The 25,206-nt window shown below is 44.8% G+C and overlaps 2 protein-coding genes across 3 annotated transcripts in view; both read right to left on the bottom strand.

Annotated features, from left to right (window-relative positions):
• The window catches only part of trit1 (tRNA isopentenyltransferase 1), a 29,762-nt gene extending 23,400 nt beyond the window's left edge, over window positions 1-6,362 (bottom strand). For both annotated transcript variants that reach the window (XM_030119918.1, XM_030119919.1), the window contains exon 1: window positions 6,192-6,362. In XM_030119918.1, the coding sequence (XP_029975778.1) occupies window positions 6,192-6,350 (159 nt within the window). In that variant the 5' untranslated portion in view covers window positions 6,351-6,362. The remainder of the gene's footprint in view (window positions 1-6,191) is intronic.
• A 644-nt stretch (window positions 6,363-7,006) lies between these two features.
• Window positions 7,007-13,177, bottom strand: myclb (MYCL proto-oncogene, bHLH transcription factor b). The gene is made up of 3 exons (XM_030119921.1): window positions 13,115-13,177; window positions 11,733-12,377; window positions 7,007-10,182 (listed from the first exon to the last, which is right to left on the bottom strand). The coding sequence occupies exons 2-3, from the start codon at window positions 12,343-12,345 to the stop codon at window positions 9,368-9,370; spliced, it is 1,428 nt and encodes a 475-aa protein (XP_029975781.1). The 5' UTR covers window positions 12,346-12,377; window positions 13,115-13,177; the 3' UTR covers window positions 7,007-9,367.
• Between the last annotated feature and the right edge of the window lie 12,029 nt (window positions 13,178-25,206).

Here is a 25,206-nt window from a genome sequence, read left to right on the forward strand (position 1 = left end):
TGTTTCAATTGACACAAATTACAGTTCAATGTTTTTTTTTTCCACCACAGATAAAAGTAAAAATGAGGAGAAGTGCTGTCAGCAGTAATCGGACATGAGGACGGTGAAGGTCATCCTTCCTCTGACCCTTTTGCCATGAACATCGACTGGAAGCTGACACCGCTCCGCTGCTCTCCTCTCTGAATTCTTCGCTCTCGAGCGGAACACCTATCGGCCCCGTTCTCTCTCCGTCCCTTCTATCCTTCCCCTCAAGGCACCATCCTTCAACAATTTATCCCTCCATCTTCCTCTCCTCCGTCTCTCTGTGGGGAATGGCCCAGTAATGCCAGACTAATAAATCATTCATGCCACAGCCTCGCCGCCCCCCCAACTCCTCTTCCTCTTCCATCCGGCTATCCTCCTCTCCCTCGATGCCGTACTGTAGCGGTGACCGCATCACCACACCCGCAGACTGCACTCACACACACACACGGAAAAACGGGAGTTAATCAGCCCTCCTTTTTGGCTCTCTCTCGCTCTCTCTCACACACCGGCTTAGATTACTTAGAAAGATGCATCATAAATGGGATGTGGGAGGCAGCACTGCCTGAGTTACGATCCAGGCAGATACGTCAAAGCCTAGACAGGTCATAGCCGCTCCAGACACATGGGGAGACAGCAGTGGGGGGGGGGGAGAGAGAGAGAGAGAGAGAGAGAGAGAGAGAGAGAGAGAGAGAGAGAGAGAGAGACATGAACCATGAGGAGGAAAGACAAGGAGAGGATGACTGCCAGCAAATTAGCAAGATATTACACATAGCTGCACAGTTTCTGGCTGCAGGATGTGTTTAATACGTAAATACGCAGTTGGTGTGTGTGTGTTGATTCGTTCATCCTCACCTAACCACGGCAGTTTATCCATCACAGCTTAAATTTATGGCTAAGGAGGCAAATCAGCACTCGGTTTTACATTTTTTTTTTTTTAGAATCCGGGTTTGCATCATTTCACTTTAATGACCCCGTGAGGGCCGAGACGACACATGACAGCTTTCCCGCCGTTTCAGGAATTCATTTCTCACGTTCGGCACAAAGTGAATCCGCCTGACAAATCGCCTTGCTTCTCACCGCCCGGGCTGACCTCCACAGAATGCGGCGGTGCCCTCTTCACACAGGTATGAAGCGCGGGGTCGCCGGCCACCAGCGCTCCCGAACACAAGGCCAACTCAAGCAATGGCTGCCTGCGTGCGCATGACCTGTTACATTGCTCCCGAGGACCTCCGAGGGCCCTTCAGTGCGATCCGGCCGGCCACGCCCACACTCAGCCAAACACAGCGGCAACAATATGTTAGTTAATTCATGGCGCACGGGTCTTTGAGGAAGCGTGAGAAAAGCGCAACACAGAAATGTTCATTTGTGTACAAACTGGATTTTTTTTTTTTTCCTGCCTTCACACAGGAGACTTGCAGAAGAACCTGCATTGTTTTTAGTAAAATAATAAGAGTCTGTCAAATTAAAGTTGCTCTTCCAGCAAGGCTTCTCTTTTATTGGATTTATCCACGGTGAGCTTACTGACTGATGAGATTATCTACTCCACATTAATCACCTGCAGTAGGAGGCTGCTCGGTGCTGACATAACAGAACGTGCGTTCGAATTAACAAAATACTGAATGAATCTGGGGTGAGGTCTGCGTTCCAAAGGATTTTTACAGAAAAAGCTTGCTGTTGACAGCTGCTGGGATTTGTAGGCAACAAAATGCATCATTGGAGCCACCGCAGAGTTGTTGCAGAGCCACAGATTGGCGTCAACAAAGCCCACAGAAAAACCGAAAACCACATATTTAATACCCATTGTGGGAAGTGCATGATAGTGTAGCATGAAGTAGCACTAATTTATCATCTGACAGTACAGCATAAATAATATGCTGACCAAAAAACATGCACACCTATCGAACAAAAAATGCCGCAAAGCAAGAATGTTTCAATCAATTAGGAAAAAAATAGAACGAAGAGGGCTGTTCTGGTTGGTTGGTTTGCCTTCAAAATAAAAAAAAAACCCAGGGACTTTCTCTGGACATAGAACCCTCTGTGGGGGTCATATCTAAAACAGAAGCACCTGCGATCTTGAATTCAAGGTCCATTACTTCAAGGGATGAAAACATTTCCTGTGTCCACTGCTTGTGGCTGTGCTGTAAAGAGGTTCTTTGAAACAGCACTGAGAATGACATGAGCTCTAGTAGCAAGGTGGATCCAAAGCAAAAGAAATGCTAAAATAGATCAAGGCACAATAATTTGGAATAACAACAGATGGAATGATATGATGGATCATACGGAAAACAGCCGGCAAACAGCTTTAGAGTTTTTAGAATATCCCTGCAAACATCTCCCCAAAAGTACATGCCCTTTTCGATAGTATTGCCCCAAGATCCAGGAATTGTCTTTGAGAGGGGGGAATTATCCTGGAATTACATTTTCCAGGGGTTAAAAAACCATGAACTTTTCTGTGATGGGTTCTATTATTTGGGTTGAGGCAGCTCACTACTTCCAGGACAATAAAGCTGCAGGGTACATAGTTCATAAATAATCACATTGAAAGCCCCTGCGATTAAGATGACCTGACATCAACACATCCCGGATCAGAGCGGACCCATCCGATCGAAATTATGACTGGAAACGATCCAATCAGTCAATGGAAATGGAACTTGGAGTTGTGTGTTATTGTTTCAGCTCTGTGCACATGCCTGTACACACTTTCTAAGAAAAACGATGGCAACAAAGTAACTGGTCACGACCACATCACAGCCAATGTCTCAATGCAAAGCATTATGGGATTGATCCACTGAATGAATGGGATGATATTCATGGTGTGTATAAACCCAGGTAACACATCAATCTGATCACATAGGTGACTCTGCACTTTCCCTGAAGGGAGGGCTGGTTCCCCCCCCCCCCCCCCCCCACACACACACACACACACACACACACACACACACACACACACACAAACACACGACAGCGGCACTGACTTATTAAGCGCATGATGGAGAACTCCACAGCACACTTAACAGCAGCAGATAAATGACGATGGCGGCTTTAAGGTAAACTGCTGTAATGTTTCGCTCCGCTCCCGTGAGTCACTCGGTCTACCTTGCTCGCCGCCACCCAAGTCAACCGTTTCTTATCACCACTAATGCCTCTGCAAAGTCATGCCAGTCAGGGAGGCCATGATGAATCATCTTCTTCCCGGAGGTGACGCCTGATTAACAAATGTCTGCCCATTACGGCTCATCACAGGCCTGATCTGACCAATTAAATCCTGCATCTTGTCCCTGTCAAACAGTCGGAGTGTCTCACCTTCACGTACAATTACTGCTGACACATATTTCTTAAAGTGCCCAAATTAGCAGGACAACTCAAGTGCTCTGCCAAAACCACCTGTAAAACGCTTCCACTCTTCACTTCATTCATATTTTAAGACAAGCCGTCACTGCTTCACACTTGATCTTTTTTCCCAAAAGTGCCCCAGGCTGCATGCTACTACACTCTGGCAGAAAATTTGAGATGAAAATAATAGAACAGTTTCAGGTCAAGATTATTGCAAAATTGCAACTGTTACATTGCAGTGTTTTTAATGTGATGTAAAGCACTGCGCAATGTTTTGAGGCAAGAGTGCAAAAATGCTTCAAAGTAGAAAAGCTCTTTAAGTTTGAGGTGTTAATTGTCATCACTTCATACTTAAATACTTAATACTTAAACACAAAATTTGAGAATAAACAGCAAAAAATGAAGCCTTTTAACTCTTTACTTGAGTTGACAATCAATAAAAACAAGCAAGTTGAACTGAAATGGTACAAAGTGTCCAGTTTGCTCAGAGTAGACAAGGAAATGTACGAGAAATCAAAGAGGAAAAAGGGCATTGAGTTAATTTTAGTGAAACATATGCTGTGTGTTCCACTAACCCACTTCGAATACTGAATAGCTTGAGATTCTTGTCTTTTAAAAAGAGGTTAAGTTTGGATCTTTCAGACTTTCAGACACCTTGTTGGAGGATTCTATTATATTTAAGTGATTTGGTGGAAGCAATGAAGGCTGTCCAACTTCAAATCGCCACTTTTGTTTTTTCCTGACGGACCCCTGCTGGTCCCTGGACCTCACTTTGGGAAACCACGGGTTCACACTATTTGGCAGCTCCTCATTCAGTGACAGTACAGCGAGGCACTTGTGCGTTTGCCATAGATAGCATGTTCATTTAATGAGGGAATAATATCCTCCTGCATGTCCAATGAACTGTGGGCCGGGTGGGGTGGGGGGGGGGGGGGGGTGGGGGGGGGGGGGGGGGGAATGGGCCGGGGGCAGGAGGGAGGGTGATAGCAGCACAATAGGAGAGTTAGGGAGTGTGGGAACCGATTCTGGACGGAACAATGGGCACTTCCCAGTGGCCACAGCGTGCCCATTCACTATCAGCTGCCGGGCCGGCGCAGCACGGCGCTGAATGTGCACCAGCTCAGCACAATGTTGCTTTCTCCCAAACAAGACCAGACTGTTTCCTATCCCAAAGACAACACAGGCCGGCTCTAGCCTATACACAGCCTCATTCTCACATAAGCAGTCTCTTTCTCACTCACTCCATGTCTGCGTGTCTCTCTGGCTTTCTCTTACTGTCACACACGCCAAGGGGGGGGGCAACAAGGCCGGGGATTGTGGAGATTGTGGCTGGGGCTGCCGTGCTCTAACTAGGCCACTCTCTTTCCCTCCAACCGAGCTGCTGGTCGCCGAGATATTCTAGGCTGAAATGTTATTAGTGTAACCCAGTTTACCCAATACCAGGTGACTGCTGGGAGAGGCGCTCCCCCGCAGGGACACGCCGTCAAGGACGACGCGCGGTAATGGTGGGGGCGGGGCAGGAAGGAATATTCCAGGATCGGATCAGTTATTGGATTTTTTGCTGCAGATGTGAGCAGCTGGAGTCACTGGATATAGGCGCTGTGCTCCGGGCTGACCCGGAGACTCTAACCACTACCCAACCCTTTTCTTCTATGTGCATGCCCTTTGGTTGCTGTGGCAACAGAGCCTGAGAACCAAAAGGCAGGGTGAGAGAGAGGGAGAAATTAACAGGCATGATTCTTTTTAAATGCTACTACTTTGACACGTGCATCTGAGTGACACACTGCAGTTAATATCTACGTTCATTACAACAGCCGGAAACATGAAGACATGAATCGTAGTCAGCATGTTCTCCCTTATAGCAACACAAGAGACTCATGCAACACTGACATATAACTGGAATGTCAAAAAAGGGCAAAAAGGGTGCAATGAATGAAAAATACGTAAACAGAAATCTGTGTTACTGCATATACTTCCACATATTCCAACAATAAGTCTGTAAACATCCTCTGACATAAACCTTTACCAGTACACAGACGACTTACACCTTCCACCCAAACCCACACAACAGCTTCTGTTCAAATCCTTTATAGAAATGATGAAAATAACTGAGATTGTCACCCTTTTAATAAGGTGTCAATAAAATCAAAAAGACTGAAAGTGGAAAAACAAGGCTCTACTAAAACTGCATTAAAGATGACTTTGGCACCATGATCGACCAAACGTACGTTTTGATATCATCTCTGAACAACTAGAATCTCGCTGTAGGCAGAGGTATGGACAGACTCGAGGTCGGTACATGGGAAGACAGTGCATTAAGGAAAGCTGGCGCCTGTTTGGATGTTCATTAAAGACTTTTAAACACATTTACCTGAAGAGAAATCCTTCACAATGAGCATGAATATGAAGAATTTGACTCCAGCTGTCTCAGCACGATCTGGCTAAAGCTAAAGCAGATCAGACGTCTAAACGCGTTTCTCCCGCAGCTCCAACACACATCACGGTTTATTTAGTGGTTTTTATTGCAGATGTTGCACATAAATGATCGGATTTAATCTAAAATACCACCAAAACGACGTTCTGACGTCTTATTTTAGCTAATCTCCGGTATCTTAGCACATATCACTTAGCCTCCCAAGACGTCTTACAAGGAAAACATTAATTTCGATCATAGTCTGTTTCTTTAAAGTCCAACTTACATTACTATGTCAAATAAGTACATGTTTTAGCTTGCTAAACTTTAATTCTGTGAGCAAATCGAGTGTCATTCGAAGCATAATGGCTGCCATGTCAAGGACTCTTCGCGGATTTCCTCGCGCTAACGCGGCTCCTACCTGCATGGAATCGGCGCTGATGATCTCTCCGCAGAGCCGTTTTCCAATCTCGATAGCCAGTTTGGACTTGCCCGTACCGGTAGCTCCCAAAATCACCACCAAAGACGGGACGATCGCTCTGCGAACCGCGGACTGCACGCCAAAGGTGGACGCCGCCATGATGCTGCCTCCTCGGCACCCAGCTGACGATCCGCGCATGCGCCGTTGACGTCGAGACGACGGGGAGGGATCTGTTGCCAGGCAACTGGCAGCCGTTGCCGTGGAAACGCTGGTTAAGGTGCCGTTCTGTGATTTCTGTCAGGTTTTTGTGATTCAATTTATTTATTGGAAACATTTTTGATTACAGCTTCCCTGGAATAATCACAGTTCATTATGTGCAGTTATGGTTGAAAAAAAAATAATTCAGAGGTCATCATGAATTAATTTGACCTTAGATTCTCATGTGTGAGCTGATGTGATTGTTGGTTACATATACAGTGAATAAAATAATTTATAGGGTCGATTTCAGTATAGTTAGTATCGTTTCTATGGAAACTGTGAGAGCGCTGCAGCAGTGAGCAAAGATGCCTGTGGCCACGGTGAAGATGCTTCGATTGGGTTACCTGGGAGACTGATGAAAACAAATAGGTTCCTGGACGAGGGAGGAGAGATATCTGTTCACTCATACAAGTGGTTTCAATGGAGAATATTGTGTTCCCCAACTAGATTTAGATTCAGAGTAAGAGATGCTATAATCACATTTCTATATTTGGAAATCTGTTTCAATAAGCACACGTAACAACGACATGAGGATATGTCATTTATGATGTCAAACCATGAAATTTATTAATTTTCTGTCATACTTTTCTTACATAGAGGCTTATGAGGTACAGAAAAAAAAACAAAGTGCTGAGACAAGGCTCCAAATATCACCATAGTTGAACTCCCAAAGCAATATCCACTGCTACTATGACCGTGCAGCAGCAGAAACCAGTGACCAGTACACGATTTGAAAAAACAAACATGCAAACCACTAACCACTGTTGTGGGTGCACTCTAATGGGAAAACTCAAATAGGGTTACTGGTGGCTTGTGCTGATATGATTAACATTTCTGAGAGGAGGGAAATTGTTTTCTTCAAACAATCTATCACTCGATTATCTCTGAAGTGGCTGCAGAGGGTATGTTATATATACAGAGGGTGTTAATATTTTTCAAGCATAGCCTACGGCCCTATTGCGAGAGCTAGAGGCTACATGGATTTTCCTGAGTGCTGGTAAAGCTGGGCATGCTACTTGTCATGATTTAGTCATTTACAGTACTAGATCCAGGGCTACAGTGTTCTGTCGCATGGCTTATGGAACAATAGGGAGCACCAGGCTTGCAAAAAAAAAAAAAAAAAAAAAAAAACGGAGAAAGCATTAACATTGATGTCACTAAAGGCTACACACAGCCGCCAAGTTTAATCGGTAGATCCTCTTAAGTCCCCACCCCCTCTGCACCACCCGCGCCAGAGAGTGCTATAGGAACAGTGATTGGATTGAATGCAGCAGCGTTCAGGTGCTTTCCAATTCAGAGGGAGGAAAAAAAAAAAAAAAAAAAAAAGCCCCACATCTCAGTTTCAGCACACAACCACCAGTAAAGTCCTGTTTGCTACAATAACAAAAACAGTCATTAGCTCACACTGAAACGTGACGGTAGGAAAATATAGTATAAAACTTTTGTCAGTTCTGACTCGTACAAATGAAAGAGACCTCGGAGACAGAAAACAGTCAAACAAGTAGGCTTTGCAAAAAAAAAAAAAATAAAAAAAATAACATGTGACAAAGTGGCTAGTGTGATCAATGTTCAAAGTGTTTTATTTCAACTTTTTTTTTTTTAATAATAATTTTATTAACAAAAATAGAAGCTTTGAGTTATCTTTGAAAAGTCAGCAAGCTTGGCCCCGATTCAGGACACAGGGCTTAACAAAAACTAGGATGAGTATAGTAGACACCTCTGGTTTTGGAAGGGACTGTACAGTACGGGTTCTATATACATAACATCCAACTGGATAGTCTACATACACTGAAAGGCTTCTAAAGGCATTACATCAAAATGCAAAAAACCCCAAATATATCAGATAGCAAGATGAAGAGAAAAAAAAAATCAATGGGCTTCAACTCCAAGCAAACAATGGCATTTTTGTTGTCGCACAAACGTAGATCGAAGCCATTCTTTGAAAACTGAAGCCGACATTCACCTTTTGGCTGATCTCCATGGCACAACAATAAAGGGAGAGATGAATCTTAGTATTTTTGATGGTGTCAAAAAAAAAGATGTCTGCATGGCAACTCATCTTTTTATTTTTTCAAAATACTGCTTCAAAAACAAGCTGTTATTATTTGCACTCTGCTGCTGAGACAGTTGTGATGCAAGAAGGGAACGCTGGAGTTATGAATGGAACCTGCAGGGAGAGAAGTCGGGGCTTAACCTCATCTATTCCAGACATGCAGCATAAAATTGCCTCCTTCCAGTTGTAGCATCGCTGTTGTATGACCCAGGTCTCCAACGAGGCTAGAAACTTCCCAAACGGAGGAGGAAAAAGAGAGAACTGGGAAATATAAGATGCAGTACTGGAAGGAAAATGAGAAATAGCAGGGAAAACGGGACTCAACTTGAAACTCACAAGTCATGTGACAAGCACTAAAGAGCAGGCTCATTGAAGTGGGGGGGGGTCACTAAGAAGCTTCAGGGAGACATCACAGCTGTGCAAGCACAACAAGTCCCATCACAGCCAATGCGCCTGACCAGTGCAGCAGTTACCAGCACAATTATAGCAGTTTATCAAACGCTGCTGCAGTCTCAGCAGGCTTTCCTATAGCAAGCAACAGCTTGGAATATTTGTCAACGGGGGAAACATAACACTTGGACAAATCTCTCTTGTGCGGCCACGGACATATTAATCTGCCCGTAAAGATGCCTCCTAATAAACAGTCCCTAGCTTGCTGTCCTGACGGCTCGTGGCCTTGTCAATCACTCAGAAGCTAATGTGCAAAACAAAAACAGGGGGAAAAAAAAAACAAAACAAAATCCACCCGCACAATTCCAACGTGACCACCTCAAAGTGAGCATTAGTGTCTTTTCTCCTTCATCTAGTCCCATTCAGTTCCGTGAAAGTGTGTGTGTGTATACATGGCGACAGCTGATTGCGTCGCTCAGGATCGTTTGAGCTGCGCGAGCCTCTGCAGCAAGTACAGCTGTCTGCTTTTCAGCTGCTTCCTCTCCAGGGCCTTCTGCCTCTCGCTGGCGTGCAGCTGCTGCAGGTACTCCGTGGCCCGGGTCAGGATCGCTACCTTGGGAGTTTTGGGGCAGTCCGCCAGGCCCGGGATCTCGTCCCGCAGCGACAGGAAACGTGAGCGCAGGTCGTTGCGGCGCTTGCGCTCGAGGAAGTTGTGCGCCTTGCGCTTGTCCGTGTCCTCGCAATCGGACGACTGGGGGCTGGAGAGGTGGGAGACGCAGTGGGGCTTCGACGGCGAGCTCTGGGGGTGATGCGAGAAGGACGAGGAGGAGGAGGGGGGCGACGAAGGCGACGTGGAGGAGGTAGGAGACGAGGCGCTGAGGTCGGGCGACTCCGATCGGATTCCCGCCGCGGTCCCGTGACACTTCCTGCTGTCTAAGTTCAGGGGGGCGTGGCCGGGGCGGGGCTGGTGGTGGTGGTGGTGGTGGTGGTGGTGAGGGGTCAGGTGGGGCTGCGTCGCCTGGAAAGACGTCTCCTGCCGGACTCTCTTCCGGGGCGGCTCGGCCGGCATCGGCAGGGTGTCCGGGGAGGGCGCCGCGTAGTTGTGCTGCTGCTGGTGGATGGAAATGTGGAAACGCTTCATGCCGGGGTCCAGGGGGTCGGCGCGCACCGTGATGGTCACCGGCTTGCGGGCGTTGACCAGTCGGCGAGGTTTGCGTTGCTGCTTGTGCTCCACCGTCACCACATCGATTTCCTCTTCATCCTCATCTTTGTCGTCGTCGTCATCATCATCTGTCAGAAAGGGGAAGAAAAAAATGAAAACATTAGTAGAAAGAAGTAACATTTGACTCAGACTGCAAATGACAGGGAAGGTGGGAAAAAAGGTTCACAGCAGACGTGAGCGAGCGGCACTGGACCCACTCGTCTGAGCCTCCTGCCTTCACAAGCCAATAAATCGCTTCTGCAAAAATGAACTTTCCATAACCTCGAGAAAACCTGAATGATCTCTTGCACTTCACAGAATGCGAACTCTCACTCACGCTCTGAATCATCAGTGCATGAGATCAGCTCCCTGGGTGGAAATTCCCTCTCTTCATTCATGTATACAGTGAGGATAAGAGGAAGAGACAGGCTAGGTTAACAAGCGCTCGGGTGCAAATCGACAATTTTCAGACTTGTTAAAACGAGCCCACTAATATTCAATGCTCTGCACATTTTCACTGTTTGATTCATTTACTGGGGTATTAAACATGAGGAGAGGTCTTCTAGACTCTTCCCCCCGGGGGATTTCCAAAGCTCTTGTGAAGTGAAAAGCAGTTAAAATAATTATACTTTCACATATCTTGACAGCTTAGAATACAGTAGCTTTAATAGGAAAATCACAGCGGAGGAAAGCTGGAAATAGAGCTCAGGGGTGAGAGGTGCCAGCACTATTCCACAACATTTATCTGACAAAAGATGACATCTGGCGTTAAAAGGCACAGAATGAATTCTGTCAAACACTCTGCATTGAAGTCTAAACATACATGCGTCTCATTCTACACATATCCCCTGAAATGGCGTGAAGTCCTCCCCTCAAAGAATTCTGCAGGCCTGGCGACCTCCTAAATGGCTAATCCCGCTCTATTCACAGCCCAGGCTGGCTCGGCCCAAATCCACCCACTGACACAATTGGCGCCGCAGCCTGTTGAGTGCAGGAATGCAGCAACAAGTTCCCTTTGTGACATTCCACACACCATTATGCATGGTCCCAGCTCAGCATCACATGGCAGCCTACATACTGGACCCAATCATATGGGCTCAGGGAGTTAAAAAAAAAAAAAAAAAAGGGAAGAAGTAGGTCTTGAGTAAGGGGGAAATCTAGGTGAGACACAAGAGAGGAGAAAGGGGAGATTTTCCTCCCTGCTTTTCCCCCTCTTGTTACATAAACTTCCAATAAGGAATACCCTTTATTGAATTCATGTCAAATCGGAGCCGGGAGCGTGGAGAGGATATTGTTATCATAAGTCAGACTGGAGGAGCATGGAGAGGCAGCAGCTGGTCTGCTGGAGCCCTGCCAAGCACCAGATGTTTAGATGGGCGTGCCACTCTCAGGGCTTCAAGCATGTGTTGCATGCACCAAGGTAACGCAATGCAGTCATCATGTGCCATGCCTTCACTGGCATCTGATGTCTGACTCAGGGAAAGAATACGATCTGAATGAAAGACGAATACACGGCCAGTTAAATTAAATTGATCCCTAGAGGGGGATAACATTGTGACTTAACCACATGTTATGTAGTAACACTGCAAGGCAGTGAAAGTAAGTCAAACCTCACACTCAGATTTCATCTGGCACTGACCTGATGAGTCGCTGTGCGATTCCGACCCAGAAGACACCGCTTTCTTACATCCACCGGATAAGGGGAAAGTGAGCACCGCCGCCGGGTCCACGCAGTCAGCCGCCAGGCTGCCGAGCGCCGCGGCGTCCGCCGGAGCGCCCTGCGCCCTCCCCGGGGACGGGACCTTGGCCGTCCCGGGACAGGGGGCGCAGCGCTCCCCGACCACTCTCTCCAGCTGCTGTCCGGCGGAGAAGCCGCTCCACATGCAGTCCTGGATGATGATGGAGCTCAGGTTGCCGATGGAGTCGCCGGCAGTGGCCAGCCTGCAGGGCAGGTCCTGCTGCTGCTGCTGCTGCTGCTCCTCCTGCCCCAGGAACTGGGACACCCACTCCAGCTTGTCCCCCAGGGACGGGTGCAGCAGCCCGACCCTCCCGGACCCCTCCACCGCCCGGATGGGAGACATGGGCGGGGTCGGCACCAGCTCGAATTTCTTCCATATGTCGTCATTCGGCGCAGTGGACTTGAAGAAATCCTCGTCCGGGTCGTGGTCGTCGTAGAAATAGTGCTGGTAGTGGTCGAGGTGGTCCATGTCCCAGTTTTCATAACGAGGCGCGGTGGAGCTGATGCCCGGCATGGGGGCTGCAGATCACTCTCTGTTCCCGCTGTCTGCGGAGAGACGCGCATCCATGAGTGGAATTAAAATAATCACACCTCTGTCTGAGGAGGAACGCTTCCATTCCGTGTCCGCATGTAATGGATGCACAGGTAATTACAGTTAATCATGCAAATGATGTCCTATCATTCATGCAGGGGGGGGGGGAAGAAAGTACCAGCTGAAGGTGTGAACACCCATCACCCCGAGTAACGAAAGCAATCAGCAGAGTCCTCCTGGGGTCATTACGCACCAGACTGGAAATAAAAACACACTACTGCTTGTTTTACACCTTCAAAGTGCTGCAAGGTTAAATAAACAATCTTATTTGCAGCTATTGAGATGTTCAAGTTTCGCAACAGCGTGTCATTACATAACACTGTTTTAGTAGTATAGTGCGAGACAGTGTGTGTGTGTGTGTGTGTGGGGGGGGGGGGTGTTCTGGTGTGTGCTCAGGAGAAAACTGATTAAATTAGATTAAAACTGATTGATTAGTAAGACAGGTAGCGGTGGGAGAGCCTGCTCATGGAAAGTAGTTTTATTTGCGCCCCACCTGGACGCAGCTCCTCATTAAGGCTCAGAGAATCAGCTGCGACTAAAAAAACCGCTTAATTAATCTGCAGGAGCGCCGGAGCGCAGCAAAGCCCCCCAGAAAACTTTACGCGGATCGTTTACCATCAGATATACACACAGACACACACCTGTGTGGTGTTTCAGCAGAAACAAAGTTTTGATTCTAAAGCGCTTTTACCTGGTGTGGAGAGTGAAAAACGTGTCTGCGTCTTCATAGATTCTTCCCGTGCGCTATTGTAAAATGTCCAAAAAAAAAAAAAGCAAAGCCGCGGCAGCAGTCACACGGAGTCCTCAGTGAGTGTGTACAAACGATCCGTTTAGTGTCCTTTTTTTGTTGTTGTTGTTGTTGTTTTCCTTTCTTCCCCTCCGGTGATAAACAGTCGCAGAGGGAGCCGGCTGGGCTTCGGTCGCAGCCTGCCGCTGAGGGCTGGACTGGCTTCAGCTGTGGTCACTTTCTTTGCAGACTGCTGCACTATATGATCCGGGGGAGGGATCGGTGGCTGTTATGCATAAAAGGCGGGTCGTAGTAGGAGAGCCACGCCTCGCGTTTAAGGGCGCAGCGCGCTCAGAAACGCGCGCGCGCAGCAGCCCGGCAGAGGGAAACGTTGGACCGGAGAGGACCAGGGACACGGCACTGATTTCATAAGATGACAGCCCGGGCGGCTTTTGCAATAAATATGCCGACATAATGAGAATCTGTGGCCTGTTACCCCGCCCTCTCTCTAAAAACACTTGTGTGAATGTGAAAATTGAAAACGAGCGCCGGTGTTGAATCATCATGCTGCTAAAGGGGTCAAAATAATGAGGGCACCTTCCATAACAAGAAACACGAGGCACTTATTGATGAGAGTGTGTCTATATTTATGTATTTATTGATGTTCATAAGGAATTATCCTCTTTGTGGGGACACAAAACAAGTCCTCATAAAGATAACAGTAAAATATTTACTTGCAGTGTCACTGTGTTTGGTTCAGTGACTTCGAGACATTTATATATTTTTAAGGTATTTCATGTGTTTTAATTGACTTTCTAACAGTTTTCAGCCTGTTTTCTAATTGTCTTATTTCATCTGCTGGCTGGTGTCTTGGTTCCAGGTTTGCTCCAGGCCTTTTTGCCTGTAGTTTGCATGTTCTCCCTGTGTGTGAGATTCAGTACACTCCAGCTTTTTTTTCCATTGTCCAAATATGTGTTTGTGCATGTGACTGGTTGTCTCTCTATGATACAAAAAAAAAAACAAAGTACTTCATGAATACATTTACCATTCTTTTTAACACATATATTCATCCTGCAATCATCTTGCGCTAAATAAGTTCCAATTTTTTCAAATAATTCAGGAACCAAGTACATATTTTCAGGACTTTTTAATTTCCAGGTAAAGGTTAGGATAGCACTAGGATGTCCCAGGTCATTAAAACTTAACATGTATGTGTTGTGAGGGGTGTGCACATGCACATGCGAGAGCCACTTACTTTCTCATGTGTCCAGTTTCATGTGGACATATGGCTGCGGTGTCTGGTGTCACCCATGCATCTCCCAGTCTCTGTAATCAATATCAGCCCTCCCTTTCAGAGACAATATGGAGAAATGCTCTGTCCATATTGTGCGTGTGTGCGTGCACGCGCGTGTGTGTGTCCCCGACAGCTGCACACACGACTGCTGACACTTGTTTTTCTTGCCATTCGAAACCAGCCCACTGGTGCCTCCTCTGGAGTTATGAAACTGTGCCGCCGCGGCGCTCTGGCACATTGGCCCTCAGATGCTGATGGTTGGGAAACATCCTTCCAGTGAGCGCGCCTCTGAAGTTCCCCCGCCTCTGGATCATCCGTGGTGGCAGAGCAGACAGCGTGAAATCCTAGTCTGTCCACCTCATCTTCCCGCTCCCCCTCCCAAACCCCGTCTCCTGTCACTCATCCTCTATTCTTCCCTCCTCACTTTCACTCCAGCCTACTTTCCTCCTCACTCTCCTCCCTCCAGACCCCCCTCTTGCGCTTTTATCCTCAGCCACCCTGATCAAAAAGATCTTGACCCTACATGAAGCCGGGAGACTTTAGAGGGTTATATCCTCCGTTTCCCAGGAGAGACCCTACAAAGACACACAACTAAGAGACTGGAGAAACAGAAGCAGCGATCTCTCAGTCATCCCCCTCTGTATCACTTTCAGTCCTGATCTGGCTTTCGCTCGCCTCTTTCATCTCGTTCCTCCCTGTCCTCTGCCTTGTTTCATAATTTCAAATGCCTAATCTGCCTCCCCTCTTTGAATTAATCATCAGAAGTGCATAAGTAAAAGAATCATCTCCATAAAATGTACAAAGCAAAGTCTTTCTTAGATAAAGTGAGCCAGTTTAAAGAGTCCCTGCAGGATCGAATCATTTACATGCAACAAAACTGCACAAACATTTAGCTGATGTGTGAATGCAAAATGCAGTTTCTGAAGGAAAATAGTTAATTTGCAGTAAATCCCTGATGGATTATTGAACCTTGTTTGCATGAAAATAGGAGGAGCAACTTGTGATGTGCGGTGAGGCTGTGATTTATCTTCCCCCACTTCTTTTCTGTAAAAACCACCCGTAGAGAAATGGCAGACAGTGTCATAGGATTACTGAAGTGTTATCACTCACGGGGCTCCAATTAAGTGCTATCTTCTCCCAGAATAGCGAAGCTGATGATGTTGATATGCGTTTTACATATTAATATATACCACCACAGCACTGTGGCTCCGCAGCTTAAAGCTCAAACTAACACAAGTCTTGTTGAGCATCAAAACTGCAAACAGGGGAATCCTGTTCTGATTTCATTTAATAAAAAATCAGTGATGGAGCCACACTGGAGCATGGAGGAGGTCTCTGTGGATGGAACGGGAGGAAGACTCCATTGATTTGAGCTTTATACTGATTCTTTAGATCAATCTCCAACATCCTGATGTTAAAAAGGCCCCTCTAATGCCAAAGCATCTAAACTCTACTATTTTTGTCTGGAGCTGAGTTTAAAAATAAAGCGGTGATCTATTTTCCACTTCAATATAGCCACAATTTGTGGAAGCATTCCTGTGGGTTGTATTACAGGCAAGAGACAAATGAAGAGATGGCTATAAAAAAGCTTAAAGACAAGCAAATGTATTACTACAATCTGCAAGGGAACAAACACTGGGTTCATGTCAACATTTCTGAGTTCCAGTTCAGTGCAAAACAATTCATCACCTGTGACATTATGTATTTAGATTTAGATTTATGAAATACAAGTGTTCAATTAGCTCAATTTACCTGAAAGACACGCTTCTGGACTGGAAACCCGAGAAAATTCACACACACTCAAACAAAACACCAAAGTCAGACTCGAACTAGGATTAACTCTGTGAGGCAACAGGGCTAACCCACTGCACCACTTTCCTGCATCTGTACAGGGTTTGTCCCGGTTCACGATTAGTGAGATGGTCCTGTAGAACAAAATGCATTTTGATTATGGTTTCCAAATGTCATTTATATTCAATATGTCAATATATTTTATGCAATATTCTGTGTTTTGCTGTTTCTAGAAAAGACAGCACAAAAAACAAAAAAAAAACAACCAAAAACTGTTTCTATTATCAATAAATATCTCAGTTTAATTCCCATAAATCACATCAAAATTAAAGGTCTTTCAAATTAAAACACATCTCAAGTCAAAGACAGAAATTCACTGTTACGTCTACATTTCCCAGTTTACATTTAATAAATTATGCAGAAAGCACTAAGTAACATTTCAAAGTAATTCAGCTGTTTTTAATCATTAGATTAGATTGGATTAAATAAAGCTGTAATTATCCCTGCGGGGCTCCTGCTGCAGCTGCACTGAATATGAGTTTATATTAACACAATACAGCGGCTTATCAAGCGATCACACTTCAGATGCTAAAGCGAGAGGAAAGATCAACATGATGTTGAACTTGAATAAACTTGTATGAAATATGCAGCCTGGACTGATCAGACGTACGTATTTTGCATCGTATTTTTAACATGTCAGCACACAGAGAGGCAGACTGAAGAGAAGAGTCACGGAGGCCTCTTTTCCCGCAATGTGATGATTAAAGGATTTACTGTCAGGAATTTAAGTATTCACATAACAGGTAGTTGTGTGTGTGTGTGTGTGTGTGTGTGTGTGTGTGTGTGGCTGAGAACAGACGCAGCCGGACAGCCGAATGGCGGTCAGGGATGTGGAGATGACATCCCAGCCTCCCCTCCCTCTGACCTGTCTCCTCATTCCTCCAGCCCCTCCTCCAGCCACCCCAGGCTCCCTGACCTTCCAGACCGATCAATGCGCACACCCATCAGTGTGTATGTGTGTGTGTGTGTGTGTGTGTGTGTGTGTGTGTGTGTGTGTGTGTGTGTGTGTGGTGTCTGGGTGGCCACAGGTTTGCGGTATGTAATCTGGCAGACTGTAGAGGAAAAGCGACAGCTGCTACCCACTGGATGGTGATGACCTCCTGCTGCCTGACACACACACACGCTCACCCAAATGCATGCACACACACACACAGTAAGTGAGAAGATTGCTTTTCAGTCCAGATGCTCATTACATCAACCTATTGCACACACACACACACAAACAGACACACACACACCTTCTCTTTCTCCGTTCTTTAACTGCCGCGTTGCCTTGATATTGTGTTTATCTCATAATTAGAAAAGATAAACTGCATTTTGTTGTTTTCTGTAAATGTCAGCGCGTACAACAAAACAGCCGTGATTCAATGCCATTGATCTTTATGTGTTGTGCAATATTGTTGTGCAGCCAGCGTCTCATCAGCTTAAGTCGAATAAAAAAGAGAAGTCAGTTTGAACAGTAAACATTCCAGAGGAAGGAGCTCCTGGTAATTGCTGACTGAAAACCCCACTGCCAAAACTCTGAGAGAAATTTAAATACAAACCGGGCACTGCAGTGATTCGCAGGTGCCAACTAATGCAAAAAAAAAAAAAGTTGTTTAATTATAACGTCAGATCTCTTTTCTGAGTCTGTGTTTCACTATAGATGATGGCATCCTACCAGGGAAAAGGTTTTGTTTTATTTGAATGGTTGTTATGGCTCAGACTGATAGAGCTATAACAGCCTTGTAAACAAATCTCTGGTCCGCATGGCGGTTTGAGGGTTTTCACTCTTATGTAACACCGCAGAGGTCCCTACTGCCTTCACCTGTTATAAGATTTAAATAGTGACATTCTTTTTGATAAAAACAGCCTGGTGACAGGTTCTGAGGTGACATGAAGGATTCTCATCCTGATACGTGGAGTTTGAATAATGTTGAACTGAACAGGAGCGTTAAACTCAACAAGAAAGTTTGTTCTTTAACCTGTTACTGTCATTCCCTCTTATTCGCTCTGAAGACTCTCATGCGACGTTCATCAAGGACTTGTAGTCAAGCTTCTGGAGGTTATAGTATGTAGACTGACTTTCGAGTAATGGCAGAAAGCTGTCGGGGATTCCACATGCCATGCGTTCTTATTTCCTCTCAAGAAAACTAACATATATTTTGGACTTGACGATGCGTTCAAGTGTCTGTCATGTTTCCTCAGCAATCCCGATCTGTGAGGGAAAAGAAGAAGAAGAAAAAGAAACAGCCGTGTGTGTAATCAAATGAGGAATTGATTTTAATCAAAGAGCTGCACAGCCAATGATTAGCATTTACAGAAACACCATCAAGGTGGCAGGAAATCCATTCGGCCTTATGAGCCTTACTGCTGGATGCTTTCGCATGTAACAAACACACATTAACGGCAACCTGGAGACAGGTAAATCAACTTTCCAGCTTGTGTTTGAGCGAGGACACGGAGCGGTCCGGCCCAAATTACACACGCCCATCAGCGTGGACTGACAGGCGGTTGTTACTCAGCTGCTCCTCTTCTTTCTTCTGCGACTTTTATTGCATTCTTGGTAGAAATCAATTCTGGAGGAACAGGCTGTCAGCACAGACAGTACCCTGGAGACACACACACACACACACACACACACAGAGGCAGAGAGAGAGAGAGAGAGAGAGAGAGGGTGTAAATCTGAAAAAAGAGAGGGGTACGTGCGTCGGAAAGAGGGGAATAACAAGTGTCTGCAGGGAGACGACGAGGAACTTAGGAGGAAGATGCTGCAAAATAATGCATTTGAAGAGTGTGGGGAAAGGGAGGGGTGGGAAAGTGGTCCAGCAACAGAAGCAATGAGGAGAAAATGGAAAAAAACAAGAAGGAAACGCAGAGAGACGGACGCATGATGGAGATTTGGGGAGGGTGAGGAGATAGCAGCTCGCAGGAACAGACTTGAAGAAAACGATGCAATTACATAACTGATATTTTGGCAGGGCAGCGTTTCTGAGCATTCTTGGAGCGCTGCTCACACTGGCACATATACACACACACACTGACTGACGGATGCGTGCACAAGCCCTCAGTCAACACAACTGCACATGATCCTGGAGGGATGCACACAAACCAAAGTAAACAAATGTAAGCAAACAGTCGTCGGCTAACGTTTCTTCTGATAAATCACCTTCTGTTTCACATTATGTAACTGACGTCTGGAAAACGATCAGTCTGTACATTTTCTCTGTCTTTCTCTCTCAGCAAAGCTGATTGTTTCCAGTGTGTCTGGAGAAGAAGGACGACCTTCTGCTCCGTTGATTTAATATTGTGCCAAAATGGGAGAGCAGGGTTTGATATTAGCTCTGCATCTCAAATCATTTCTGACGACACAGCACCTGGTTTAGGAACATTTAACCTCAAGTGAAGAAATAACTGTGACCATGAATTCAACACATTTTGCTCGGTTTTGGTTCATTTTGATGAAATACGTCAATTGTTAGCTGCTATCTGTGATGACATCTTCACGTGGTTGAAGAGGTGTGAACAATCAGAAGCACATAAAGGAGAAGAAACTCATCAGATTAACTAGGAACATGCAGCCGGTCCCTGATGAGCTGAGGCCGTTAATCCATCACAGGCTGTGTGGATGAAGCCTGATTTTAATGTAAATACTTACAGAGATGTTTTATATTTCCAACAAGAATTCTTAGTTAGTTTAGGCTGAATGAGGTTTGCTTCCTACAGACATGAGCTCAGTGATTAGTTGTTTCAGACTGGAGACAATAATAATCATCTATAGTAACAGCAGACAGACAGACTCAGTCTTAAGGTTGCAAGTTTGATTCCTCCAGTGGATGGACTGAGTTCGCGTGTGTGTGAATGGCGGGGAAAACAGCCACAGAGCAGAGGTCCTGAGCGCCGCTCCATGAGTGTTGTGGATTGCAGAAGTATTTCTGTGTACTTTTGAGCCGCTGAAGCAAAGAAACTTCCTGTAGAGTCTCAGTAAAGTTGTATTCTGCAGAATCAGGAAACTTCAGTAGTCATAACAACCCCATCCAATGAACGATAGTAAGTGCCTGTTGGTGATCATGAGCAGTTTGTGAAACACAGTGTTTTAGTGCTGCTGTAGAGCTTTCTAAGACATTGCAGAGTCTTTAACTGTTCCACAAAGTGACATCTAGTGGTGAGAAGTAAGACTTTCCTGATCACTCCACTTTGGTGCATTGGCCTTGAGGCTGTAAAAAAAAGAAAAAAAGAAAAGAAGAAGAAGGAGCAGAGAGACAGCCAATCTGTTTTGTCTGTACTTTTTTCACATTCTCTTCCTCCCTGCTTTTATGTATTCAGCCGTGTTCGTATGTCGTGTACTCTGCGCAGGAGACGTACAAATGAGGGTGAAAAGTCGTTAAGCTGATTAAATATTTCTGCAGGAGCACCGCAGTGAGAGTTATACTGATTTATCTGAGAATTCATCACAACAGAATGGCCCGAAGCCCTGAAGCCGTACCAACAAAAACCAGCACCTCGCTTGACTTGTGAACACACTGAGGATGGAACCTTGAGGAGCTGATAAGAAGAGCTGGTATTTGTGCAGACGGCCGTGTCCCGGCGCTCTGATGCACAGTCCAAGCCACAGCCAACACAAAACATTATCAGAGCAACAACAAATACTGTAAAGTCAGATGTATTTAAATCAGGCTGGAATGATTTATTCATGCCTTCAGCTCGACCTGTGCTTATTGTTGCTGCACTAAAGGTTTTTATGCAATTGAGTTGTTATTTCAAAATCCCCACAAATACCAGCAGATTTTACAAGCACATGGGTGGAATAATAACAAAGAAGCAATCACCCTTTTTAAATATGAGAGAAGTAAGAAAGATGATGACAAAAACATAGCTAGTAGGAAAGAGAAACTTATATTTAATGTGATGTTTCCACTTGACTGAAAGTTTGATCATTCATTGTATATTCTTTCATCAGTGTCCTTCACCATTTTAGTCTTTTTCACAACTAGAGAGACCTTTGGTCTCGATACATTTTGCCCCATTCATCTATGTTCTATCCTGATTTATACAGTTCAACAAAACACTCACACTCCCGCTGCAGGGAAAACTTCTATAACATTTTAACAAATGCATGTTTTGGACAGAAGGAGGAAAGTCAGGTCTTGTTTATGACGTTTTCAAGTGAAAACTGAAAACTGCTGCGATCTGGGGGTCCGCTTATGCAACAGCGGTGCTCCGAGACACACCTTTTTGAAATATGGCGTGTGCTCCTCATTTTAACTATGAAACCTGTTTTTGCAGGGAGATTTAATCTGGCGGAACGTTTCAGTAACAGGAACAAGAATCTAAACGTGTCAGTTTTTCTGACACACATGAAGACCTCTGGACCAAACTCGTGAGAATGAAATGATCTGACTGCAAAACTAACCCGATTCACTTCGCAAGCCTTGCTTCACCCCATAATTTGATGTGCTCGTCTAATAAGTGAGCTACAGAAGGCAAATCTATCACATTCACAAATAATTAACCATAAATGCCTGTTTTTAACTGTGAGGGGGGGAGGGGATGCACTTGAGAAAACCCATCCAGGCACAATGAGAGCATGCAAACTCCCCATAGAAAGACAGGAAAGTGATTTTTCCACAATTTGATTAAAAGCTCAAAAATACTAATTCAAACTTGCGACGTCTTGAATACTCATTGATTGCACAAGGAATTGTTATTGTCACTGAATGCGTCAAATAATGCTCAAGCAGTGGAGCGGAGAGCAGATCCAAGGTGCCAGAAAAGTCTAATTATCCTCTTCAAGAAAAAAGTTGTTGCTATGAGAACAGAAACAGATGTCCTTCAGAAGGATACTTTTCTTCTCTGACTGTTCTCTTTCTTTCTAACTTCAAGTTCGGTCGACACTCTTAAGTTAGAGAAGCGTCTGCAAACATACTTAAGACGAAAAAAATATGTATGTTTTCCACCTTTGAAATATGCATGATTATTAATGTATGTTTTGTGCAACGTTTCAACTGTTTTAAACTGTGTCACTGATTTCAAAGCGTTTCTCTCTTTTAACACCAAAATAAGCTCCATAAACTCACCGTTCACATTCCATTTCGGCAGCAAATGGCGCTGAAGTTTAGCTACCAGCTGGTGAAGATGATTGTGCGGTCAACTGCTTAAAAGCCAGATGCTTCACACAGGAGGTGGTGGAGACTGACCTGGAGTTTTGCGTTTTAGAGTTGAGAGTGACCAGCGAGCTTCATCGTTTTCAGCATTTCTGTCATTTCCGTGGAGACGGACATCATTTTCAACAATGCTGAAACGTTGTCGTGCGAACGTAACACTTTTTTGAAGCACGAATTCAACAATGCCTCGCGTTTTCACTTGAAATATCATTTAAACGAGGCCTTGTCTTCAGTTCCAACGTAAGGAAATTGCCTCCGCTGAATTATTTAACGGTTAAATCTGTCCCACTCACACAGTGATCCGAGCTACTTGACAGGCCAAACTACAGAAAAATATGCTCTTTGTTTCATGGTTTAAATGGAACTTTATCACATTTACATAATATTCACTTTTTTAATCATGTATTTTAGACTCCTGGGTGCTGAGTGCGCCCGTTTGGCCCAACCGGCCCTGAGCTGGTCCAGAGGCCTGGAGGCAGAAATGACATGTGTGGCAATGTACAGATGGGCGCCCAGACACAGATGGGCACACACACACACACACACACACACACACACACACACACACACACACACACACACACACAAACACACACACACACACACATGCAAACACACGTACAAAGAGCTCCTGCAGAGAGATCAAAAGAGAGAGTGTGACTCTGGCTTGTCAGCAGTGAAGCCTGATAGACAGAGGCATCTGTGTTGGGTCGGAGAGTGGAGGAAGCTGAGCAAGGAACCGCAGATCTGCGGCCCGTCCTTTTAGATGAACAGCAAAAACCCAACGCGCACGTAAAGTATCTGTGTTTCCAGGAAAGTTCAGAAGGATCGAACCCCGTCCGTGCAACAATCAGACACAATCTCCTGGAGACACGTCATTTGTTATTTAGATGAGCGAGACATGCTGTTATATAACAGGGATAATAATAAAGTTTGATTGTACTGCTCTTAAAAGAAAGAAAACAACGTGCCGTGTTGAGAACAGCTTCGTCTGTTCTCTCCTCCACGGGCTGTTGTCAGAGATGTTGGAACTATAAACAGAGTTGCTGCTCGACGGAGCAGGATGAGTGGAGATGAAAGCAACCGGGAGAAGCCTCCTCGCCTCATAATTATTCATAATTAAGATTAATTGCCTTTTGGAGAGCAGGGGTAATTCCTATCGGCCCTGTGGGTGTGATTTCCCACACAAGGATGATTAGAAACAAAACAAGGCAGTCGACATAGATCTCCTCAGTAGTTAGCATTGTCTCTTAGTCGTTTATCTCTCTGAAGCGGTTCATTAATCTCAGTACTGCTTAAAGGCTCTAGAACGTCATTTCTTTAGTGCCACGTGCTGGAAGCAGATTTGATTAATGGAGTAAAAGACTCAGGAGTGGGACAAATATTCTACTTGAAGCTGATGTGACCGACATTTTACTGCATATCGTGTATTGATCGCTCTCATATTGTTGGTGGAAGCTGTCCCAGATGTCGATCACTCGATATTTGCTTGCGTTTCATACATTTAAGGTTCATTCGAATAGATTGTATGTAACTTTACTGATGCTGAGGATCTGCTGGTGCTCCACTTCCATCTGGTCCATGGCTGGAATAAAGATGGCTGCCTGGAAGCAAGGGCAAAAAGCCTTTCCCACTGGAACGCCGAGCCTGTCCTCAGCCAACATTGATTTTAATGACTTTTGATGACTTAAAATTAAAACACCCCATAATAATTTTAACCTTTTTCAGTATAATAAAGCCCATAATGTAATGACTTGCCAGTAGATTGCCGATAGTGTATTTGATGCATAATAGCTAATTATCTAAGAAAAATGATTAAAGGAGCATTAAAAATAATCCTTTAAAATGCAAGAAACTGCTATTGATAATGTAATTGAACATCAGTAGGACTGCATATTTTGAAAGCAAAATACTTTTTGCAGATTTTGTGCAGTTTACTTATGAAAAAGTACGGGACGATCTTTATATTCATTCACTGAGGAAACATACTCTGCAATGCTCTCTCTACATCTTGGTTGTAAAATAAAGGTTTACTATTCAATTCATTTGTTAAAAAGTGATTATTGGCCATTGTTATATTATTGGTTCGTACAAGTGGCAAATTTGAGTGAAAAGTATTACGTTTTTCAGAGATTCCTTAACTTCAACAGGCATCTCAACAAAGTTAGAGATTAAAGTTAGAGTTACATAGATTCATCAGTCTGGCACACATGTGATCGCGTTTGTTTGTTATTGGGAACAACAAGCATTTTAAATACACTCCAGAACAGCAGTGTGGCCTGAAAATTCATCATGCGTAATACGTGCATTGTGCACCAGTCTGCACTTGTTAGAGCGGCAACAAAACACACAGCAATCCTTATACGCCTTCTCCAGCAGTGTGTTACACACTGAAATCCAATTCCCACTGCCGTTTGGAAAATTTGAAACATTGCTGTTGTTCTTAGCTTTAAACCTATAACTTTCATACGTCTATTTGCTACTTCGGAGTTCATACACACTTTTATAATTCATTTTATTTAGTCACATGAAGCAACGTTTTTGAATTAAAATTAGATGTCTTCCAGCCACTGAAGAGTAATTGTGCTTTTCTCAGCCCTCTAAATGTGGCATCTTCGCTCCTGATATAAAAACAGAACTTTCTAGGATGGCCCAGATGAATTGTGGGAGTTCCTCCTTATTGTCCCTCCTTTAAGATTTCTTTCAAATGACACATTAAGTGCTTGGTGCCCACACACGATCCGCTGTTTGGATTCATCGGGGTGTTT

Source organism: Salarias fasciatus, chromosome 22 (genome assembly GCF_902148845.1).
Source record: "Salarias fasciatus chromosome 22, fSalaFa1.1, whole genome shotgun sequence".
NCBI classification, from domain to species: domain Eukaryota; kingdom Metazoa; phylum Chordata; class Actinopteri; order Blenniiformes; family Blenniidae; genus Salarias; species Salarias fasciatus.

Excerpts from the sequence above, each read along its gene's own strand:
- myclb (XM_030119921.1), bottom strand. The coding sequence starts at position 12,345 with ATGCCGGGCATCAGCTCCACCGCGCCTCGTTATGAAAACTGGGACATG. Across the intron at positions 10,183-11,732 it reads ATCGCACAGCGACTCATCAG|ATGATGATGACGACGACGAC; the intron begins GTCAGTGCCAGA and ends CCTTTCTGACAG.